General features: G+C 43.9%; 2 protein-coding genes across 1 annotated transcript in view; both read left to right on the top strand.

Moving 5' to 3' along the window:
- Positions 1-14,015, top strand: part of LOC148000510 (uncharacterized) — a 52,166-nt gene extending 38,151 nt beyond the window's left edge. Inside the window, exon 3 of the mRNA XM_087589422.1 lies at positions 12,220-14,015. Coding sequence (XP_087445548.1) covers positions 12,220-12,585 — 366 coding nt within the window. The 3' untranslated portion in view covers positions 12,586-14,015. The remainder of the gene's footprint in view (positions 1-12,219) is intronic.
- The window catches only part of Erich1 (glutamate-rich 1), a gene marked incomplete at its 5' end in the record, with an annotated part of 52,793,804 nt that overhangs the window by 16,994 nt on the left and 52,762,694 nt on the right, over positions 1-14,116 (top strand).

The raw sequence follows: 14,116 nt of genomic DNA on the forward strand, positions 1-14,116 counted from the left end.
TTAAAGAAATGTTCAATGTCCCTAGTCATCAGGGAAATGCAAATAAAAACAACACTGAGATTCCACCTCACACCAGTCAGAATGGCTAAGATCAAACTCAGGTGACAGCAGATGCTGGCAAGGATGTGGAGAAAGAGGAACACTCCTCCATTGTTGGTGGGATTGAAAGCTGGTACAACCACTCTGGAAATCAGTCTGGAGGTTCCTCGGAAAATTGGACATTGCACTACCTGAGGACCTAGCTTTACCACTCCTGGGCATATACCCAAAAGATGCTCCAACATACAACAAGGAAACATGCTCCACTATGTTCATAGCAGCCTTATTTATAATAGCCAGAAGCTGGAAAGAACCCATATGCCCTTCAACAGAGGAATGGATACAGAAAATGTGGTACATCTACACAATGGAATACTACTTAGCTATCAAAAACAATGACTTCATGAAATTCGCAAATGGATGGAACTAGAAAATATGATCCCGGATGAGGTAACCCAATCACAAAAAAAAAAAACAAAAACAAAAAACATACATGTTATGCACTCACTGATAAAAGAATATTAGCCCCAAAACTCGGATTACCCAATGACACAATCCACAGACCACAAGAAGCTCAAGAAGAAAGATAGATGTGCAGATGCTTCAGTACTTCTTAGAAGGGGGAACAAAAATGTTCATAGGAGGAAATACAGAGACAATGTTTAGAGCAGAGACTGAAGGAAAGGCTATCCAGAGACTGCCCCACCTGGGGATCCAGCCCATATACAGCCATCAAACCCAGACAATATTGCCAATGCTAAGAAGTGCATGCTGACAGGAGCCTGGTATTCTCCTGAGAGGCTTTGCCAGAGCCTGACAAATACAGACGTAGATGCTCGCAGTCAACCATTGAACCGAGAACAAGGTCCCCACTGGAGGAGTTAGAGAAAGGATTGAAGGAGTTGAAGGGGTTTGCAACCCCATAAGAACAATAATGCCAACCAACCAGAGCTCCCAGAAACTAAACCACCATCCAAAGAGTACACATGAACAGACCCATGACTCGAGCTGCATATGTAGCAGAGGATGGCCTTGTTGGCCACCAATGGGAGGAGAAGCCCTTAGTCCTGCCAAGGCTCGACCCACCAGTGTCAGGGATTGTCAAGGCAGGGAGGCAGGAAGGGGTGGGTGAATAGGGTGGGGGAATACCCTCATAGAAGAAGGGGATAGGATCGGGAGTTTATGGACTGGGAAACCAGGAAAGGAGATGACATTTGAAATGTAAATTTTAAAAATCCAATAAAAAAATGTGGGTCTTCCACAGCCATACCACTCCTGGGCAAAAGATGCTCCACCATTTCACAAAGACACTTGCTCAACTGTGTTCATAGCAGTTTTATTCATAATAGCTGGAAACTAGAACAACCTAGATGTCCCTCAACTGAAGAATGTATAAAAAAAGTGGTATATCTACATAATTAAAAACTATTCAGCTATTAAAAACAAAGGCATCATAACCCTAACCCTAACCCTAACCCTAACCCTAACCCTAACCCTAACCCTAACCCTAACCCTAACCCTAACCCTAACCCATCATAAAGGCAAATGGATGGAACTTGAGAGCATCACCCTGAGTGAGGTAACCCAGACCCAAAAGGACATGACTTATATGTATTCACTGATAAGTGGATATTGGCCATACAGGATACCCATGCTACACTCCACAGACCCAAAGAAGCTAAACAAGAAGGAAGGCCCAAACAAAGGTAGGTTGAATCTCACTTAGAAGGGGGAATAAATTATTCATAGGAGGCAGATGGAGGAAGGGAACTGAGTGCAAGAGGGGATGAGAAGGGGGATGGGGGTTAGAAACAGGTGTGGGGAGAGACCGCTGAGATGGCCAGATGGCCGTAAGAATGAATGGAAATCTACAACTGATCAAGGTGGGGAGGTGAAGTCATCCCTAGGAGGAGGGCTAGAGAGGCCTCAGATAAGGAAGGCACCCAAAAATCAAGGAGGGTGACCTTAGCTGTGACTCACAGCATTGGGCATATGGAACCTGAAAAGGCCACCCCTTGTAGCCAGGCAGGAGCCCAGTGGAGTGATAAGAACATAAACCCACTCACTAAACTTCCTTCCTCAAATTTTTCCTGTCTACAGGAGATGCAGGGACGAGGGATAGAGCAACCAATAACAGGCCCAACTTGAGACCCATCCCATGGGCAAGCTCCTTTCCCTGAACGATTAATGCTACTCTGTTATGCTTGCAGACAGGAGGAGCATGTTAACCTCTGAGAGGCTCCACCCAGCAGCTGACTCAGTCTGATACAGACACCCACAGCCAAACAGTGGATGGAGCTTGGGGACTCTTATGGGAGAAGAGGAGGAAGGATTGTGGGGCCCCAAAGAGGATAGGAACTCCACAGGAAAACCAACAGAGTCAACTATCGTGAATCCTTACAGCTCTCAGAGACTGAACCACCAACCAAAGAACATACACGGGCTGGACCTAAGCTTCCAGGCACATATGTAGCAGATATGCAGTTTGGCTATCATATGGGTTCTGAACAGCTGGAGCAGAGGCTATCCCAAAAGTTGTTACCTGTATGTGGAATACGTTCTTCTAGCTGGGCTGCCTTGTCTGGCTTAAATGGGAGAAGGTTTGTCTAGCCTCAAAGAGTTGGGGGGTTATGTAGGGGAAGCACCCACTTAGAGGAGAAGTGGAGAGGAGAAGTGGCTGAGAGGGGGGCAGTGAGTGGGATGTAAAATGAGTAAGTAAAAAAGTTAAATTAAAATTTTTAAAAAGTGGGTCTTCTACTTCAAATTATTTAATTAAAAAAAAAATCCCTCAAAAGTGTGCCCAGCAATTTGAGTTTTAGTTAAATACAGATGTAGTCAAGTTGACAACCAAGACTAGTCATCACAGAAGGGGAAACTGAAATCAGAATACATTGTATTAAAAACCTATTTTAAATTAAAACAAAACAAAAATTAGTGCTTTGTATAAATTAGATGTCCTATAAGTAGCTCTTTGGTTATTGAATACATTTATTTGTATATTAAAAAAATCTATACCAATCTATTGATGGGTCAGTCATCTTTGGTACTTAGCTATTTTTAAATAAAACCGGTATTGGTGTTAATGTACAAAGTATTTTTTTTAAATGCCAGGTCTTAGGTTCATACCTAGAAGTAGAATTGCAGGGTCATGTGGGAATTCTAACTTTTTGTGGCTGTCTCAGTGCCATTGATTACACACACTAGCAAAGTGCATGGCTTCTAGCTTCTGCATACACCCAACAAACACGTATGTTGTAATTAAAAATTATAGCCGTCAGTTGTGTCACTGTTTAGGGGCGAGTGTAGAACCTGAGGAGGTGAAGCCCTTCTGGAGGAAGTAATCGTTTTTCATAGCTTTCTTCATAACTTTGTTCACCTTCCAGCTCGCCCTCTGTGCTCTGTGTTCGTGGTCGAGCATACGAGATCTCAGTGTCCTGTTAGAGCTCTCTGCACCCACACCTTCTTGCTGTTCAGTTAGGGTTTCCACTGCTGTAAAGAGACCATGACCAAGGCAACTCTTATAAAGGACATTTAATTGGGGCTGGGTTACGATTTCAGTATTTTAGTCCCTTAGCATCATGGCGGGAAGCATGGCAGTGGTACAGGCAGACATGTTGCTGGAGGCGCTGAGAGTTCTACATCTTGAGCCATACGCAGCCAGGAGGAGATCTCTTCTGCACTGGGCTAAGCTTAAGCACTAGAAGACCTACATAGTGTAACACTTCCTCCAACAAGGCCACACCTATTCCAAAAGGCCACATCTCCTAATAGTGCCACTTCCTGTAGGCCAAGCATATTTAAACCAGCACACATACCCTTATGGATTCTTTCTTTGGTATATAAGCCAAAATAAACTGTTTTGTTCTTAAGTCACTTTTGGTCATGGTGCTCTAGCAACAACAAAATGGGACTAATACAGAAACCCATGCTATTAAATGTGAAGCGGCCATTTTATCTTTTGTAGAGTCAGAGTCTTCCAGAATCACTTGTTTTCAGGTTTCATAATTATAATTTGCAGGAGGCATGGAGGTCTTCATGTTCACAGATAGGTACTGGGCAACCTGGAGTGTTATCCACACGGGGTCGTTCCTTCTCTGGAAGGAACGCACTACTGTTCTCCACCGGGAAGGATGGGAGCAGACTTTACTAGCCTGGTGACCTTCCTCTGCTTTGTCAGTGTGGCTAGAGACCAACCTTTCTACCACTGGATCATCTACCAGAGTCTCATCATAAACTTGGTTTTCCTCAGTCAATCTATAGAGCCTATCTTTACGGAGTTTCCAAAGGGCTTTGATGCAGTTGCGCCCAATCCATGTTTAGCTTACTTTGCTCCTCAAGGATATTTTTTTAATGAGTGCTTTGTTTGGGTTAATTATCACCAAAATAATTCTTCCCCAGTTGTGCCATGGCTAAGTATGTCTAAAAGAAACCACTTACATTCAGACTGCAAGAGTTTAAACCACCGTCAGTTACTTAGTTGTGTTAAACTGAACTTGCCTTTTTACCTCCTGGAGATTGTCTCTCTGCAGGTTTGTTCTAAGACACCCCCCCATACACACAATATAGTTGTGTAAAATGTAGATATACACAAAAATATCAGAACCTTTTTTGCTTTATTTCTTTTTATCTCCTCCCCTCACCCACCCAGACAGAGTCACGCTATGTATCCTTGGCTGGCCTGGAATTCTTTATGCAGACTAGGCTCAAACTCAGACATCTACCTGCCTGCCTCTCCCCCGTGAGTGTAGGGGTTAAATTCTTGTGCCACCACACCAAGATAGAAACATTTTTTTCATCAACGTATGATACAGAATTGTATAAACACAGGTATAAAAATCGTAAAAGAATATCCAGCCTCTCACTATGCAAGATGATTTTGAGATGAAATGTGTCTTTCTAGAGAAATAACTATTTACAAGTTGGGAAGTCTTTATGTTCCTCTCCCCTGCTTTTTTTCATTTTCTCCATCTGCAGAGAAAGTCACTCTAGTGAAGATGTTTCTATGAACATTCTAGTGAATATTCTACGACTATGTTCCTAGTTAATATTTACATACATTAATTCCCATATGGTCGCTCTGTTGTTAGCAAGAACATGGACCTTGAAGTGCAGATATGAATCTTTGTCCTTCTACTTAATATTCATTTCATCTTGGGAAAAAGCTTTACCGTCTCTATATACTGGTGTTCTTGTCTGTAATGAGAGATTTACAACTGTGTCCTTGAAAAAAGCGTGTTTGTAAGATGATGCTTAATGAAAAAAAATTGTCTTGGAGAAAAGCATCTGTAAGGAAAACAAGTTAGTGGGCCTCACTGGCTAGTACAACATGATTGATTGCCTTAGAATTTAGTGGCCTGCCACAATATACACTTATTAGCCCAGGTTTTTGTAGCTCAGTACATTGGGATTGGCTCAGCTGCCCTCCTGTTCTTCAAAGTCTCCCACAAGGCTCTGACGAAAGCTTGTTTGCAGGTTATAGCAAAGAAGCGCAGCTACTTGTCTACCTTTAACTCTAGAACGATCCTCCTGAGGTTGGAGAAATGGTTCAGTAGTTTGGTTCCCAGTAGCCACACTGGGCTGCGGGCTCACAAACCCCTGTAGCTCCCATTCCAGGGTATCTGATACCCCTCTTCCAGTCTTCATTAGCACCGGAACTCACACACAGATACACACATAATTGAAACTGAAGTAAAAATCTTAAAATAAAAGTTTCTCCTCTGTGGGAAGGTCATTCTCCCATGCTCAGCTTGAGGAGTGGTACAAGAAGTGGTGACGGAGGAAGGGGACGTCTATCCAGTGATCAATGAGTGACAGTTGTTGAAGTTAGATCATCCTCATGTTCAAGTCCTCAATGTCAGCCCGAATTGTGGTCTCTTTTCTTCTGATCATACTTGACTTGGGGAGTAGATCCATCCAATTTCACTCATGATTTTACCACCAGAAGGATACATTGTAATAAACTGACTATGTATCAGTTAGAATGACAGGTTTACTCATTACACAGATGACTACCCTATTAGGTTCCTGTGATGTGAATGGCTTTGTTGGGGGATATATAGGTCTCCAGATAGGGTAAATCTTCAGCTGTCAGTTTTGGCAAGTCTGAGAGGCCCTCCTGAGGAGGAGGAACTTAGGAGAGATGACCTCATCTTGTGTTCACAGTTCAGAGTAGGCCCTGGCATTGGATGAGACATCGAGGCAGTTAAGCTCAGTGGTTAACATACCACAATCCCTGTGGAATCCTTTGTTGTGCTCTTTTCTTCATGGAGATCTTTGGGGGGGGATTGTTAGGATTTGGGAGTTTCTGTTACAGTAGATTTAAATATATTAAATGCCACATTCAGCAGATCTCTGACTGGTTTGATGGTTAGCATATCTGAGTTAAACAATCTTTCTTTCCTTTAGCTATCTGTTCTAAACTGTACATTGCAATCATAAAACTGGAGTCTAAATAAAGCATTAACTTATAATTAACTATATCAGGTGTTAGGCTGACTATCAATTCCTGTTAAGTTTGACCCTCCCCACTCAAATAGCTGAGCATTTTGGGGGAATTTTCTCACCCCACCGACCGGTAAGTTGGGCATGCTTCATCTATCTCTGAGTCTGTTTTTCTCTCTGCTGTCCATCTGGAGGCCGAGAGGGACACAGTGGATGCATTCTCTGTCATTCAGCCTGGGACATCCTTCTGAACCTCCCATCTGGGAGGCTTTGCTCATCTGATTTCTGAATTAGCTGTGGGCGTGTGGCCTTCTGTGAGCAGGAAGACCATCCAAGACAGCCTTAGCTTTTTGCTTTTTGCTTTCCCAGGAACATCTTTCTGTCTGCATGTGTTTTATGTGCTTACAGATTCTTTATTCTCCCCTCTTACCTAAAGAGACACCACGGGCAGAGAGCCAGCTCCGCTCTGCTGGACCTAGTCTGGTTACACCTCAAGGACGACATCAGATCCCTGGCAGAGAATCTAAGTTTAACTGCACGGTCCAGGAAACTAACCATTGTTTGCAAGAACAAATGGCCAGCAGGTCTGTTGTCTTACAGATACCTGCTATCTACTTTTTCTAAAATATGGATTTCAACACAATGGTAGCTACTAATGCACTTCTTTTTGTAAACTAAACCACACATAAGCTTCAGGGAGTCAAGAGTCCTGAGACTTGGCTCTGTCTGCCACAGATCAAATGGACTCCAGGTAAGTACATCCACCTGTCCTTAAAAATGGGATTTTCCCCTTGGTCTTGGGATTTCTTGCCTTCCCCAATTGCTAGATAATTTTAACTTCTGTCTCCAGTCTATATTTGTCCCAGCAGATTTTCACCTGGCCGACGCTGAGAGACTCCATCCGGGGAATACCTGAGGACCGCAAGCCTTCAAAACTCTGACTTGCTGAAAGCTGATGTTAACCAGTCCAGTCGACATGACAGTTCCTGACTTTCAGCTGGATCATCTAATCAGATGCTTCTCATAAATGCTCTATTGCACAGTCTTTGACTAGCATTTCAGCTTCCTGGTCCCCCCAGAAGAATGTCCTAACGTCAGCAGGAAGCAGCTACAGAAGAAAAACATGACATCCATTACCTCATTTCACAGGCTGAGGTGCTCAGTCAGAAAGGCCTGCATTTTGGCAATAACTTATGATTCTTAGGCCCAGTTGACTCTCTGGGAAAAAGAACTGACAAATTAATGATTTGATTCAGTTACAAATCAGAGGGGTGAATAAGAGGACTGAGTTAGCCAGAACCAGGTTGACTCCATGACAGGCTGCAAACTGGCCATTTGAGAGACTAGGCCTGAGTTTCTGTTTCCCAGAAGTAAGAACCTGGATCCAGGAACCCATGGTCAGCCAACCACAGCCTTGGGTAGCCGATCCAAGAACACCTTGTCATCTGGCCAGAAGCAAGAATAGGTAACTAGAATGAGTAAGCAACTCCTGGGAAGTCTTCAGAGCCCAACCAATGGTAGAATCAGTCAGACCTCTAGAGATAGAGCTAATCAACGAAGGTAAAAGAACACACGCCCTCCCGGGAATTACCCTGACAATAGAAGCTGGGCCCTCAAGCCCACTATGGGTCTCCATTCCAAAATGGAGAGACCAACTCCAGCATGCAGGAAATGTTGCCGAATAAGTGCTTTTTACTGTTGCATACTATGAGTCTTGGGTGTCAGTCTTCGGTGATTCTTGGACCCTTACACTAGGTTGTTGGGTGAGGACCTTTGGTCCCTAATGGTATTGTCCAACATCAACCCACAGTTCCATCCTACATGATCCCTGGAGATCATCTCGTGGTGCAAGAGCTGTCTTTCCTCCCAGCAAAGGAAAAAGATGTTCAAGTTTGGAGTCCTGGTGAGGTTATATTGTTTGAGAGTCAGAGGTGAGAGTTTGTCTGGAGTTTGTGGAGGTTAGAACTATGAGTGAAGGCTTTTCCACACTCATTGTACATGTAACACTCTTCTCTAGGAGGGTTCCTTGTATTTGCAGTTGAGACAGGGTCTCCCACGTCCTAGGCTGGCCTCAAACTCACTATGTAGTCAAGAATGACCTTGAACTTAGGCTTTTTGCCTCTGATTTCCAAATGCTGAGATCAAGGGTATATACCACTATATTTGATTTATGTGGTTCTGGGGACTGAACCTGGGACTTCCTGCATGTTAGGCAAACCATTTGAACCATACTTTAGTTAGGGTTTCTATTGCTGTGACAAAAATACCGTGACCAGAAAGCACGTTGGGGAGGAAAGGGTTTATTGGCTTACACTTCCAGATCATAGTCAATCACTGGATGAAGTCAGGACGGGACCTCAAGCAGGGATGAAACCTGGAGGCAGGAGCTGATTCAGAGGCTATGGAAGGGTGGCTTGCTCAACCAGCTTTCTTGTAGAACCCAGGAACACTGCCCCAGGGATAGCTCCTCCTACAATAGGCGGGGCCCTCCCCTATCAATCACTACTTGATGAAATGCCTTACAGCTGGATCTTATAGAGGCATTTCCTCAAGTGAAACTTCCTTCTCTCTGATGGCTCTACCCTGTGTCAAGTCGACACAAAACCAGCCAGTACAGACTATAGCCCCCCAAGTTGGTTTGTTTGCACGTACTTTGTGGGGTTCCGTTTTTGTAAAGTACTCTCAACAGCGACGTCTCACCTCTTGGTTGAGTTCTATTATCTGGAAGCTAATCTCCAGGTCCAGTCAACTTCACAGGGGAGGAGTCACACAAAGATTGAATGAGTACCAGATGGTGGAGATCACTGGACGCCATCTCAGAAGCTGCCAGCTACAAGCTGGCAGGTCTGGGCAGAGTCGTGTGTGGCCTGGTTAGGTTTCTTCCTTCAAAAGGGCAGAGGGGAGGAGGAAGAGTTGGACAGAATGGTTTCAGGCTGCAGCAATTTACTTGTTTTTTACGCCCTGACCATGCCAGATAAATATGCTACCCGGAGCCACACCCCTGGCCCCACAGCACCGTATTCAGGATGTTTTAGTGAGGAGAACACTGAGTCCTTAAGCCAACATCACCAACCATCTGACAGGAAGAAACTTGCCTGCAGATTTCATCTTACTCATCCCTGGCCGAGAGCAACAGATGATAACTACGGCTTCAGAGATGCTGGTTCCAAGTACACAGCCAGGCTACCCAGTCGGCTCCGTTCCCGGCAAGCCCAGTCGGCTCCATTCCCGGCAGGTATAAGTGGTCCCTTCTGCACTGAGTGAAGATAACATGTTCCTCGCACGACTGGACAATTAAATGAAGGATTATTTACCTAGGAAGCGCAAGGCCCTGGGTTCGGTCCCCAGCTCCGAAAAAAAGAACCAAAAAAAAAAAAAAAAATGAAGGATTATACAGAGAGCACATTGTGCCCTGTGTACAGTGAGCTCCAAGTGAGCTCATTATTACCGCCTCAACAATACTGTGGTGCTTTGTAGCTATTGTTGACCCAAGCATTCTGTTTTCTTTTAATGAGACAGAATCTCATGTAGTCCCAGGCTGGCTTCAAACTTGCTATGCCCACAAGAACAGCCTTGAACTTTGAGTTTTTCTGTGTCTAGCTCCCGTGTGCTGGGACTACAGATCTGTGCTATGATGCCTGGCTTGTGTGATGCTGGGAGGATTGAATCTAGGACTCCGTGTATACTAGGTATCTCCTTTAGGGTTTTTATTGATATAAAGAGATACCACGACCATGGCAACTCTTATAGAGGACAACATTTCATTGGGGCTGGCTTACAGTTTCAGAGGTTTAGTCTATTATCCTCATGGTGGGAAGCATGGCGGCACCCAGGCACACGTGGTGCTGGAGAAGGAGCTGAGAGTTCTACACCTTGATCCACAGACAGCAGAGGAGATGCCACACTAGACCTAACTTGAGAATCTGAGAACTCAAAGCCTGTCCCCACAGTGGCACAGTTCCTCCAACAAGACCACACCTCCTAATAGTCCCACTCCCTATAGGCCTATGGGGGCCATTTTTATTCAAATCACCACACTCAACTGAATGAACTACATCCACAACCTCCTATTTTGCTTGCAGTTTTTTTTAAAGCAGGGTCTCACTACATAGTCCAGGCTGTCCTTGAACTTGCTACACTCCTCTTTCAGCTTTGTGATTGCTGGGTTCATCAGTGTCCACCGGGCCTGCCTCTGTTGTTAGTTTGTATTTGTTTATAGAAGTTTTACATGTTCTTGTTTATTCCTAAACTCCTAAACGCCTTGTATATTTATTATAATTATAAATGACATCTTCATTTTTGTAACATTTTCTAATGTAGAGGAACAAATTTGATTCATAAAAGTTAATGACACATGCAGCAGCCATGCTGAATCAATTTCTATTAGTTTCTCCAATGATTTCATTACTTTTTCCATGTGGGAATACACAGTATCTATAATAATGACAGCTTTTGTCTCTTGCTTTTCTCATTTTCACATTTTTTTGTCTTTCTTTTTTTTTTAAATTTTCTTCCCCTTTCTTTCTTTTTTGACAGCCAAGTCTCCTGTATCCTTCGCTGGCCTTTGAATTTAGTATCTTAGGATGACTCTGAACTTCCAACTGTCTGGTTTTTACCTCCTAAGTGTGGGTTTAAGGTGTATGTGGTTTGAAGGATTGAACCTGGGATTGATGCATGCTAATCAAGCTTTCCAAACCAACCGAGTGATGGACGTTTCTTTTTATTTCCAATAGCCTGTCCAGGGCCAAGAGACTGGGTTAAACCCAAAGGAAAATGAGGATTTGTTTCCTGGCGTTTGATCTTTAAGTAACGCATCCCTCAAATTAATGCTATGAGTTGGTGTCTAGCCTTTATGAGACCTGTCATTTAGTCCTCTTTGCTAATTGCTTGAACGGCGAGCAGCTGTTGGAAACCATCAAATGCTTTGCTCTGCATTGATTTCTGTAATTGTCCTTTTTCTGTCTTCCTTCTTCTGAACTGGCACGTCGCACATCTCCCTGACGTTGAATCATTCCTGCTTTGAAAAGATGACTCCAGCCAGACCGTGATATATTACTTTTTACTAACCCACTTAGACAGCAGATCACTAATATTTTATTTAGGTTCATGAGTAAAGTGACCCATCATTTTCTCCCTTCAGTCGTCATTGGTTGGCTTTGACTTAATACTAATGCATTCCCGTGCTTTGTCCTCTTTGCACCAGCTGCCTGTCTGTGACGTTAACCCCACTGATGGAGATAAAGACCAGCGCCCAAATTAGCCAAACTTACAGCAAGCTTTATTACATGTGCACAACGTAACTGGTCCAGCAACTGTCTCTCCAGAAATGTGGGATCTGAGAGGTCATCCCGGATATACAGGTGGGGCTCTCCTAGCCCTAAAACTGCAAGGCTAGGGGATTTCCAGAAGAACTTGGCAGAATATCTCAAAATCATTTGACAGAACATAGCATCTTATGAGGTTGGAGGTCAGGCTATAGGGAATGGAACACGTCAAATTCCAGAACTTGTTTTGACTTTGTAATTAGATGGCTTTTGAACTTAAGTTGGAGCCAGACTGGTCCATCACCAATTAGCTTTATTGATGTTGTATTGAGTGGTCTGCCAGGCCTGGCTCTCAGATGGGACTTAGTATGTGTTGTGTGTGGTTGAAGAGGACTACTACTCAGAGCACTCTCAGAAATGGTGGGGAGTCTTACGGTGTCTCTCTTCCTGTTGTCCTCCCGTTTTCTTCTCTCAGTTGCCACAGATCACCAGCAAGAAGGGAATTCAGGCTCTGTATCTGCCTAAGCAGAGGACTCAGGCTCTGCACCTGCCTAAGAAGGGAATTCAGGCTCTGCACCTGCCTAAGAAGGGGACTCAGGCTCTGCACCTGCCTAAGAAGGGGACTCAGGCTCTGCACCTGCCTAAGAAGGGGACTCAGGCTCTGCATCTGCCTAAGAAGGGGACTCAGACTCTGTACCTGCCTAAGAAGGGGACTCAGGCTCTGCACCTGCCTAAGAAGGGGACTCAGGCTCTGCACCTGCCTAAGAAGGGGACTCAGGCTCTGCACCTGCCTAAGAAGGGGACTCAGGCTCTGCACCTGCCTTTTCACTTTCTCTATTGACTCAGATCAGAGGTTTTCCAATCACGATGACATCTAATTAGATGGCTTATACTTTACACTCTGAGAAACCTTTATCTAATCCAAGTTCACAAATTCTTCTCCTAAGTTTTCTTCCATGAGTTTCAGGCCTGAGATTAATTAAGATTGGCTTGTGAGAAGCACGGCTGTGTTAATTTACAGTTCCTGTCTTAGTTTCTTTTCCTGTGGCTGCGATGACAATCTTTAATTTAAGACAGGAGGGTTTTATTGTAGCTCACATGTTAAGGCTTTATAGTCCCTGAGAGCGGGGAAAGCCAAGGCAGCAGGGGTTAGTCAAATTAACTGCACAACCAAGAAACAGGAATGGCTGTATGATGCTGCTCAGTGCACTGTCCCCATTTTTAACATTGTATTTTACTTATCTGCCTGTATGTGCATGTGTGCACTTTGTGTGCATGCATGTATATGCAGCTGTAACATTACATTTTACTTATTTGTGTGTGTACACACATATGTGCATGTGCTCATGAATGTGTGCATGTATGTGCAGCTTTATAATCATATTCATACAGAGGCCAGAAAACAGTCATGTTCTCAGGGATGGAATTCAGGTCTTCGAGCCTGGCAGGTGGCACCTTAACGTGCCAAATCAATTCACTGGCTCTCTTTCTCCATTTAGAGAGTCCAGTGTTTGCTGAGAATCATGCCACTCAACAGTAGGCAGGGTCTTTCCACCTAAAGTGTTGCAACAGATCGCCTCCCAGAGGTACAGAGGTCTCCGAGGTGATTGCACAGTCTATCAAGTTGATATTTAACACTAAACGTCACAGTCCTTATGTCAAATACAGGAGCTAATGAGTTTATGAAGACCGAGTGCTTACTGTGGACCTCTGTTCTGAAGTTTTTTGGTTCTTTAGTGGCTTATGTCTACAGTCATCCTGACACGTACACGGTGGTGAGCTAACCAGTTCTCTTCAGGTTCAAGTTTGAAAAGAAAGGAAGACAGTGGGGTCCCACTGACTCCTTCAAGAGCATGACCCCAGTGACTGGAAGACTTTCTACTAGGCCCTATCTAAAGCTTCTAGCTCTGCCCAGTAGCCCCAGGCTGAGCCTGGAGTCCTTTGGAGGTTATTTAAGATAAAAATATAGCAGTGGTTCATTTACTTTTTGTATGGAAGTCAAATCAGGCTGGAGTTGAAGCACAGCATGTTAGGCGGGCATGCTAGGCAAGCACACAAAGGCTGGACCCTGTCACTTGACCACTTATGCGCATATCGATTTACAAACTTTCTATTCTCTTCTGTCAGTTCATATCTCTTTAATTCTCTCACAATTTCAACTGTATACTCTTTGGTTTCTGTAGCATTATGTTAGGTCTTCAGGCCAGATAATGGATCTTTCATGTTGTCTTTGAAAGTATTAAGCCTTTACAAATAAATAATGGTTATCAGATAATGTTTTTTCCTCCATCTTTATTAACTTGTGTATTTCTTATTTACATTTCAATTGTTATTCCCTTTCCCGGTTTCTGGCCAACATCCCCCTAGCTCCT

Source organism: Rattus norvegicus, chromosome 16 (assembly GCF_021556685.1).
Source record: "Rattus norvegicus strain SHRSP/BbbUtx chromosome 16, alternate assembly SHRSP_T2T, whole genome shotgun sequence".
Classification (NCBI taxonomy): domain Eukaryota; kingdom Metazoa; phylum Chordata; class Mammalia; order Rodentia; family Muridae; genus Rattus; species Rattus norvegicus.